The following is a 9,961-nucleotide window of genomic DNA, read 5'->3' on the forward strand; positions in this document are numbered from 1 at the left end:
GGGGGGGGGGGGGGGGCTTCAGCTTGAAGATATTTATGGAATGATTAATGCCCCTTAGAAATCAATGTAACCAAAGGTTTGCCTTTTCCAAATAAGCATCATTAGTAGCATTGACATTTGAGATAGCTAATCGTTCCCTCTGTTTTCCTTGCTTACCGCTATCAAGTGTCATAGTTGCTTAGGGCTTACGGCAAAAAAAGGCATAGGCACATCACCTCATGGCCACCGCCACACAAGTCAACCAACGATACTAAAAAGTCCTCCAAATAAACTCATTATTGCACGAGGCCAATGCCCTTTTAACCCTCTTTATGATGACCCTTAGGGCCACCTAATTGATTGCCACAACCTCGGAACATTCATCCATAAGAATGTACCACCGCACCAAAGCCAGCCAATACCTAGCCATGATGGACCATTTCAATTCACTGGAAGAGGATACAGCTGCCATTAGCTAAGAATTGAGGGCCCCAGGATCAACTTTTGTGTACTCTAAAGGACTGCAATAATGGAAATGGTGGAGAGATTTAGGTCTTGAAAACCTCCTATCCATTTGTTGGGCAGTTGCACCAAATTCACCCCATCAATCAATTAACAACTACAATATTTTTCTTTGGGTTTGTTTATTAGGCATCTTCCTAGACGTACGTGTTCAATTCCCAACGGATAAAATCATACTACACTCAAACTTATGTGATGAATTAAAAAAATTTCATTCTAACTTGTGTCGGTTTCTTTAATTTCTAGTTCTAATTTCTAGTACTACAAGAGTGTCATACTCCCTTTATTCCCTTTATAATTTTACTTTCATAATTGTTCTTTTTAACATTCATCGACTCTAGATCATTAAAAAGATCTCAACAAACCAACAATAAATAAATCGTGTATGCTCTCGTAATATCTCAATCTACAAAGTAGAAAATTTTCCTATGACAGTCAACTTTATTTAAGAATGACAACCTAAGAGAAGTTGTAGCCACTCACTTTCATGACCACGTTGGCTTGACTTGATCGAAAGGGTATGTTGTGAGGCTCCATTGAAGTGCTTTTAATTTAAGCATGAGGTCGACTTGATGACTATTCCACGTGCCAAAGAGTCAACATTTCGCAGCTCATGCAATGCCCTTAGGTGAAGACAATTGTAAATGGCAATCCCAAAAATTTATTATATACGCCTGGATCCTCAAATCCTCCAATCGAGAGATTATAAATACACGTTATCCTCATCTATAACCATCATAATAAGCAGACCCAGAACCATTTTTCCTTCCTCGTTCCCAATTTAGCCTCGAGACTTTCAAATTCTCTGTTCTCTTTGAAGTTTGGCTATGGAGGATTTCAGATCCAAATCTTGCAGAGAAGGCAGAATGCAGATTGAAAGCTACTATGAGAACAAAGCTGCCCCAACAAACATGCAAGATCTGAGGTCTTACAGTGTCAGCTATGCAGGTTCTGTGCAGCAGCAGCAAAATCAACCAGACAAAGAGATGAAAATGAAGAAACCCAAAAGCAATATGGGGTCAACTTCTAAAAGCTGGAGTTTCAAGGATCCAGAACTGCAGAGGAAGACAAGGGTTGCTGGATATAAGGTTTATGCAGTGGAAGGGAAGATGAAAGGGTCTCTGAGAAAGAGTTTCAGGTGGATTAAGAACACTTACACTCATGTAATCTATGGATGGAGGTGATATGAACAATCATTTTGTTGTGTGAGTTCTTGTTTTGGATCTTTAATTTCCTGAATATGTAACTATATGATGAATCGATTGGCTGTTCCTTAAGTTCGTAAAGAAATTAAAGTTTGTGTCTATGTTATCAGTGGTCTCGATTTGCTCTGTTTTTTTTACTTGATATATTGAAAGGGGTCTCTGTAATATATTAGAATCAGTTTGTGTGTTCATAATTTGGGGGAAATGGGGAAAAGAAAACTGGGTTTTGTTTGAAATGATGGCTTTCTTCACAAAACCAAATTGATCAATGGTTTGTGACAGATTTTTGGATGTTCTTCCACCGACACCATTAGAGACCCAAAAAAGCAGAGGAGTGGAAGAGTCAGAAGAAGGCATGAATGATTCAGTTCAGACTTTGGAGACAGTTTCACATGCCAATAATTGTTATCATGTTTGCTTCTCTCACAGATCGCTAATTTATAAATCAAATCAGGCTTTGAAAATCCTGTAGCTTCTCCGTCGGTGTTGAAGCAGCGTAAATCTTCAGCTGGAGATGATGGTGATGGGGATGACTTAAATGATGAGATCCCACGTCGGTGGAGGAGGAGAACGAAACACTCGTAAGGGAAAGTCTGAAGAGGACAATATCTACTAGCGGTGGGCTTGGGCCGTTACAAATGGTAGCAGAGGTAGATACCGAACAATGTGCTAGCAATGAGATTGAGCCCTGAAGGGGATGGATACGAGACGATGTGCTAGCAAGAACGTTGGACTCCGAAGGGGCGTGGATTGAGAGGTCCCACATCGATTGGAGAAGGAAACGAGTGTCAAATAAGACGTTGGGCTCTGAAGGGGCGTAGATTGAGAGGTCCCACATCGATTAAAGAAAGGAACGAGTGTCAGATAGGACGCTGGGCTCCAAAGGGAGTGGATTGTGAGATCCCACATCGATTAAAGAAAGGAACGAGTGTCAGATAGGACGTTGGGCTCCAAAGGGAGTGGATTGTGAGATCCCACATCAGTCGGAGAAGATAACGAAACATTCTTTATAAGGGTGTGAAAATCTCATCCTACTAGACGCGTTTTAAAAATCTTGAGAAAAAGTCCGAAAGAAAAAGTCCAAATAAGACAATATCTACTAGCGGTGGGTTTTGACTGTTACATAAATAAACTCATTCAGCTCATTACCAATAGTCAACTTTAACATTGATATATGTCTTAATCCTAACAACCAAACAACCATGGTTGAAGGATGAAATTGTTGAACCTCCAATGCATAGTTCATTAAATCAAATGGGTCATATCAGGGATTGAACAGATCAAATTTGAGAGAGTCGTATAAAGAAGACAAATGCAAGATCATCAATGATTGTGAAAGCAGCAGATGATACAATTAGTAGAAGCCATATATAAATATAGATGATTAGAATGATCAATCGAAACAGAGTTGAACGAGATGACAAAGTCAGTTGTTGAATATCAGAGCTATCAGTAAGGGGGATATACAAACAGAGCAAAGGGGAAAGAATGGGAACAGCAGGCGGCTTTAAGGGTATCAGCTATTCTACAAGCACTTATCATTTCAAATCCTTTTTTTTAAGTTATGGTACATACAAAAGCCTCCAGAAGCACGTTCTTTTTGCTATAACCAAATGGGATGCCAATAACCCATTTGCCATAACAGGAGAAAAAAAAAATCAAAAGGAAAAGAAAAAGATTCAAATGGCCGGACTCTAGGGAAAAAAAATCCAGAAAAAATGAAGATTTACGTGGAAGGGAGATGATATTTTCATGAAATAGTACCAGTTGGAGGAGCTCCAAGGGAAGAGTGCTTCTTTTGGAGCTTTCCTTTTAGCTGCCTGATCTTAGCTTCTACTCTGGCTGTGAATCCTATCTTGGTTTTTTGCCTTGCTTTTGATCTTTCCCTGGTCCACATGTGTGTGTCTTCCACATCCTTTCGGTAGTATTTGATTTCTTGGATTATGTGATGATCCATTGGATGGAAGCTTCTTTGGAAGGATATATGGGCAAGATATGGGAGATTGCAGGTAATTGTTACTAAGATGGTGGCTACCCAGTAAACAGGGGCAGGTCCTAAGGCTTCAACGAATATTTTATATGCATTTCCAGAGGATATTACCATTCCATAGAGTAAGATGAACAAATACCACATGGCGATACTACCCCAGACGAGAAGGTGTTGGATCCAGGTGAAGTGGCTCATTGTTAGAGCGATCTGGCAATTTACTGCCCATATGATGCAAGTAAACATGGTGGTTCCGACAGCAGTCATGTCGGCAGTTTGGCCGCCTGAGCGGAATGCCTGGTCGTAGAAGATGATGAGATTGAGGAAGAAAGTAACTATAGAGGAGTAGACAGCATTCCCCATCCATCCGAAAATCCGAGGCCAGTCGAAGAACAAGTTTTGGGGGCCTTGCTGATAGAGTGCAGGGAACTGCTAGATCGATGATGGTTAGTCACATGAACACATATCAGTTTGCTGATTTATGTTTAAAATGTTTGTGTTTACCTGTAGGCACACCTCAGAAGAGACATCTTGTTCAAAAACTCCAAGGGAAATTACAGGCAATGAGGTGAGTATGACATTAAATGATAGCATGTAGAAATCATCATATATTGATTGCCCAGAAAATCCCGCGTATGCTTCGAAGTAGAACAGCGTTAATCCGAATGCGATATTCTTGTAGAAGAAATAGCATATCTGAAAATGAAAATGACCTTGTTAGATCATTAACTGGTTGGTGGAGCCTTGATTTCTTGGAAGCCAAACTTGCTTTGAACATAACAAAGAACATTACCATTTGCGCTATCCTCTTGTAGCACCAATGACCATGGACTACCAGAAGCCTTTCAAGAAACCGAAATTGGGCAATAGAGAAATCACTAGCCATCACAGCCTGAGAGAATTAGGAGTTAAAAAGAGAGAGAGATAGAGATAGGGATATTTATTTAGTAGAGTTTAGAAGGAGAGTCCTTTGTGCCTACCTGCATACCTTCAACCCCGCTGATACCGACACCAATATCGGCCTCTTGAATCATTCCCACATCGTTTGCGCCATCACCAATTGCCAAAGTGGTTTTCCCAGTACCTTCTTTCACTAACCTTGTTACCTGCAGAAACGCCCCCGAACAGAGGTCAAAAGTCGAAATCAACAGTTCATGACTATGTTTTGCACTCAATGAACTGCTTATATATGATACACCAGGAGTACATTATATAAAATGGTTAACCACAAAACCAGGAAGGAAGTCCTACCAGGGCTTTTTGCTTGGGGGAGACACGACAGCAAATGACCGATGCACAATCAACAGCGAGTCCAAGGAATTGAAACTTCATATCATCTTCGAGAGCATATGTTAGAGTCTTCCCATCAATGATTAAAGCGAATGCAGCGTGTGGATCCTTCTCCAGATTGATCATTTGCGAGGCGTTGGTGATTTGATTCAAAATATATTCTTTCATGGCCTGGCCAAATTCGTATGAAATCAATTTTCCTGTAGCAATTTGCCTGTGCTCTCATTCAAAGAATTACATACCTCTTTTCCTTCCTGAGCTAAAGAATCTGAGCTTGTTGATATGCAAATCCGCTTCATTCCCTGTCGAAGTAAACTGCATGCATATCTGCAGACACAAACAATGATTGTCTTTTGCTTAGCATTTGAATTTATATGTTTGAACATGGCATATATGGATACAAGACTGACCCAATGTTGATGGCAGTTTCCATTTTATCTCCAGTCAAAACCCAGATCTTAAGGCCAGCTTGTGCAAGTTTATCAATGCATTGGGGCACCTACAACAAAAACATAAGCCTAGTTTAAAGAAAAGAAACCAGAATAGTAACAAAAACAATAATGTAAATATATATTGTTTTCACCCCATTCTGTAACTTGTCCTCCACAGCGGTAGCACCAACAAGGGTTAATTCTCGTTCCATGAGGTCGGACACTCGCTCGAGCATTGCATCTCTATCTCCTCCAATGGACGTTTTAGCCTTCTGAAACTCGTTGTTCCAAGCAGTATACTCGGACTCCTCAAGCTTTCTATAAGCAAGTGCCAGAGTACGCAACCCAGCTTCTCCATATTCATTCAAATGCCTTGTGGTTGCTTCCTCATACATTCTTCCGTTCTTCGATAGTCGATCGAAGATGATGCTGCAAGATTGGAGTTATAAGTACTAAGACATCCAAAAAAGACCAAAAATAAAACAAAAAATGCAGTCGATATCTCTATGAAATTCTCTCAAAAAGATCCATAAGAGCTTCTAATGATGAGACTCACCTATCAGCACCTTTGCAGAGAAGAATAATATGGCCATACTCATCCCTAACAATTACAGACATTCTCTTTCTCTTGCTAGTGAAATCCAAAAGATTTAAAACTTTGTATTCCCTGTAAAAATTCCCAAGAGACATCATCAGCAACGCATGAAGCATAGAATTCATGGAAAAATGGGCCTAAGAAACTTAATCAAAGAACTATCTTATTCTTACCTTTCAACTACTTGGTTAGGAGAAGGATATCTTTCACGCACAACCAAGGTTGATTGTGTTCTCTTACAAAACTCAAAACCAAATTCTCTTGCTGCAACAAGAAAAGCACCTTCATCAGGGGACTCTGCTTCATAAGTAAAAGCACCAGTTTCCTCATTCAGCTCAGGAATTGCAGTGTGACAAATTGCTAAAATTCTGAAGAACAATAGAAGAACATCATGATTAGGCTCATTCAACCAGTTTCCATTTGTTAAACGGCTGTCCTCAAAACCAAAATACTTTATGGCAGACTTCTGCTCTTTGACAACACTTGAAGTAAGAACAGTCTCCAATTCAATCTCCGATTCTTTTCGGTCCCATGCCATGGAAGACTGTCGGCTATTTTTTTGCACAACAACATCAGAATAATCTGCATCCTGCTCGTCAAGGTCATATGCCATCTGCCTTGCAGCTGCAAGTTCAACCTCACTAGATTTAACACCATACGCAGTCCCAGCAATGGAACATTTCAGAAAGTCCATCTGATTACAAGTCAAAGTGCCAGTTTTGTCGGATAGGATCGTGTCTACCTGACCCAACTCCTCGTTCAAATTTGAAGTCCGAGCTCGAGCGGGATTACTAGTCTCTTCACAATACATGTTAATATCTTGGTTAATGAAGGAAGCTTGTAGAACCTTAACAACCTCGATGGAAACATAGAGCGAGATCGGTATCAAATATCCATAGAGTATAAGAGCAGTGATCAAATGTATGAGCCCTGATAAGGTTGGCTGACGAGGGTTATACAGTGGATCATCACCAGTAGTTTGTAAATACCACCAGTCAGTCATTTGGTACTTTGTCTTCACAGCAAAACCTATTGAGCTCATTGATGATATCAATACAAGTAAGGTAAAAAGGATGTAAATAATCTTGTCCATTTTTCTCTCTATTCTACTTCTTTTGGAAGGAGATTTTGTAGCATTCTGCATGACTTTACTATCATGTCCAGTAAATATCACTACCCCGTAGGCATAAGCTGTGTTCCTCAATTTAGAATCTCTGAGGAGAATCTGGCTAGGATCAAGAGGATAAATCTGCCGATCATACTCCAAGTTACCAACAAATGTGTAAAGATTTGGGTTTGGATCTTCACAGTAAATCTTTCCAGTAAAGTCTTTGAAGGTAGCATCATCATCCAATGGTAAGGTTACTTCCAAAGATCTCTTTACTTTGAGATTAGTCTCGCCATCCAAATTCATCGTTTCCACGTAACATATACCGTCCTCATAGCACGACGACAAAAGAAGTAGATCAGCGGGAAAGAACTGATCCTTCTCTACTTTCACTATGTCTCCTACACGAATCTTGTGCCAAGGTCTATGACCAAAAACACCATCCCCTTTATGAACAATCACTTTCCTGAGATTAACCTTCATATCCTGCACGAATCGACTCCAGTCCTCGAGAGCTTCTTTAGCCATACTGAGACCAACAACAAATACCAGAGGAGCAATCATGCTCATGGCAGAAAATGGGGCAACTGGTGTGAGGGACAACAATGCAGCCAAAAGAAAGTACAAATTGGCAACTCTCCTGAATTGCTCAAAGAGAGCCTTAGGCAAGAAAGTAAGAACATTATACTTGGTTGTGGATATGTAATTGAAGCAGTATTTCAATGGCTGCCTCTCATGGAGATGAGGTTGGTTACAACAGACAATTCGTGAAAAACCAGGTCCTGTTAATGGATTCGAATCATCGGCCTCATATGCACTCTGTGACCGGATGCAACCGAATGTATAGAGATGGCTCCGCCGGATCCTCTCCCTTATCCTTCCCCGTCTCATCGACTCGATTTTCATCTTGAAAGATATATGATAAAGAAACCAATGTCCTTACTGAAATTTCTCCATTTGCAGCCTAAACATAACCGTATGAATGAATTAACAAAGAAATCATCCACCACCAGCAACCGGATGCCCTAGACGGCCACATTCAAGCAAACACATTTGAGCCGTCTTCAAATCCATCTCACAATCATCAACGTAAATCACGAAGAACAATTCAATCACACAAAGAGAAGGAGAAAGTCGAATTTCATGTAATGTCCTCAAAACAAATCGATTAATTCCCAATAACAAATCCAAACGTCACAAAACAGAAAGACATGAAAAGAAGATACTAAAACAACAAAAAACATAGCACCACGGATTGAATTCACCACAAATCTTAATCTCCATTGGACAAAATCACGATTCAAACAGAAAAATGAGGAAAACCTCGATTATTACTAAATATCAATAATGTAGAGCTCAAATATTGATACAATCATCATACCTAACAAATTCCTCACACAATAACACAATTCGAAGCCAATAACAGCAAATTTTCACGAACAATCAAGCAAAGCAAGAAAATCATAAAGCCGGAAAGAAAATGTTACCTGGAAGAATCAGGAGGCAAATCCACCCATGAGTGGGTGGAAAAAAGAGAGAGAAAAAAAGTGGAGGTGCAGATCAAGGTGAAAAGAGAAAGAGGAAGAAGAGGAAGAAGAAGAAGAAGAAGAGGAGGAGGAGAGAGAGAGTGTGACCTTGTAGAGAGAGAAAATCTAGAGAAACAGAGAAAAACAGGGTTTTAGGCCAAAAGAGAGAAGAAATGTCCTTTCTCTCTCTTTCTTTTTCTCTCTTTCTTTCTCTCTCTAACCTCTCTCTCTCTTCTTTCTCTTATTTTCTCTTCCCTCTCTCTCTCTACCTTCAACTCTGAACCAATGACACGAAATTCCGGGCCCTCCCCTCTCTATATTTATATTTTTTTTTTATATTTTCCTTTTTTTTTTAAATTAATTTTCTCTAAATTAATAATAATAATAAGTACAAAATACCATTTTTGTCCTTATATTTTGACTTTCTCTGTTTAAGTCAATATATACTTTTAAATTTTTAAATTTTTAACTTTATTGTTATATTTTTAATTAAACTCAAAATTAGCTCCTAATTAGTTTTTATTAAAATTTATTAAATAATAATACTCATTTTAATATATAATAAAAAGTTAATTATTATTATTATTATTTTGGGATTATTTGGTGGGGGTTTTGTTAAAATGACCTGTTGAGTTCTTGAAAGTTAATGAATGACAGCTCCAAGGGAGAATTAGTCTTCCTTCCCATGGCATTCGGGGCCCACGTTATCCGACGTGACAATATTGTCTGTTTTATCGTATTTATTTTTATTTTTTTCTTCCGGGTTAATAATTTTTGAAATATAAAAAATAATATACGTGGAAGAAGTGGGCCCACATAATCTTAGTTAAAAACATCCGAGTTTAATTGTTTGTTGCTGTCTTTTTGCTTACATTCTCCTATAACATCAAATTCAATTTCTCAAATCTTGCTTTCAAAATTTTTCTGTACCGTTTTTTAAAATTTTTTTTCTTGAATCGAGACTTGAGGCTCGGGCATACGTCGTTGGCTGTAGGCGACACAATAACGAATAGACTTCCTTCTAACATGTGCTTATCTATTCGTTGTTAATTTTTATCGAGACTAAATTTTTATGGTTAATTGTGCTATTACATTACAAAGTAAATGAAAATACTATTGGAGAGTGTTACCCAACATTAAATCGAGGGTATAACAGCGGGTACTAAAGAAAAACACAAAGAAATGACAAAATCACGAACTTGGTATGGACCCGACATTATAATTTGAGAATTAATTTGTTTATTTTTATTATTTAAAAAAAAACTTATTGAAGAGATTTTATATTTTAAAAATGAGGAAATGTTGGATTTGAGCAAAT

At 38.7% G+C, this 9,961-nt stretch overlaps 2 protein-coding genes across 3 annotated transcripts; one reads left to right on the plus strand and one right to left on the minus strand.

The window, feature by feature from the left end:
- The first annotated feature begins 1,077 nt into the window (after positions 1 to 1,077).
- LOC111464234 lies at positions 1,078 to 1,841 on the plus strand. The gene has a single exon (XM_023108334.1). The coding sequence runs from the start codon at positions 1,329 to 1,331 to the stop codon at positions 1,683 to 1,685; it is 357 nt and encodes a 118-aa protein (XP_022964102.1). The 5' UTR covers positions 1,078 to 1,328; the 3' UTR covers positions 1,686 to 1,841.
- Positions 1,842 to 3,075: 1,234 nt separating this feature from the next.
- LOC111464374 (probable phospholipid-transporting ATPase 4) lies at positions 3,076 to 8,770 on the minus strand. 2 transcript variants are annotated; one of them, XM_023108562.1, is made up of 11 exons: positions 8,605 to 8,770; positions 6,183 to 8,081; positions 5,971 to 6,081; positions 5,567 to 5,843; positions 5,394 to 5,482; positions 5,226 to 5,310; positions 4,945 to 5,154; positions 4,674 to 4,799; positions 4,487 to 4,585; positions 4,198 to 4,389; positions 3,076 to 4,122 (listed from the first exon to the last, which is right to left on the minus strand). In XM_023108562.1, the coding sequence occupies exons 2-11, from the start codon at positions 8,021 to 8,023 to the stop codon at positions 3,457 to 3,459; spliced, it is 3,696 nt and encodes a 1,231-aa protein (XP_022964330.1). In that variant the 5' UTR covers positions 8,024 to 8,081; positions 8,605 to 8,770; the 3' UTR covers positions 3,076 to 3,456. The 2 variants fall into 2 exon arrangements, with proteins under 2 accessions (XP_022964330.1, XP_022964331.1); XM_023108563.1 differs by having other exon boundaries at positions 6,183 to 8,142.
- Positions 8,771 to 9,961: the final 1,191 nt, after the last annotated feature.

The sequence above is a fragment of the Cucurbita moschata genome, unplaced genomic scaffold, assembly GCF_002738365.1.
Source record: "Cucurbita moschata cultivar Rifu unplaced genomic scaffold, Cmos_1.0 Cmo_Scf00030, whole genome shotgun sequence".
Classification (NCBI taxonomy): domain Eukaryota; kingdom Viridiplantae; phylum Streptophyta; class Magnoliopsida; order Cucurbitales; family Cucurbitaceae; genus Cucurbita; species Cucurbita moschata.

Excerpts from the sequence above, each read along its gene's own strand:
- LOC111464234 (XM_023108334.1), top strand. The coding sequence starts at position 1,329 with ATGGAGGATTTCAGATCCAAATCTTGCAGAGAAGGCAGAATGCAGATT.
- LOC111464374 (XM_023108562.1), bottom strand. The coding sequence starts at position 8,023 with ATGAAAATCGAGTCGATGAGACGGGGAAGGATAAGGGAGAGGATCCGG. Across the intron at positions 5,844-5,970 it reads CTCTGCAAAGGTGCTGATAG|CATCATCTTCGATCGACTAT; the intron begins GTGAGTCTCATC and ends CCAATCTTGCAG. Across the intron at positions 4,123-4,197 it reads CTTCTGAGGTGTGCCTACAG|TTCCCTGCACTCTATCAGCA; the intron begins GTAAACACAAAC and ends TCGATCTAGCAG.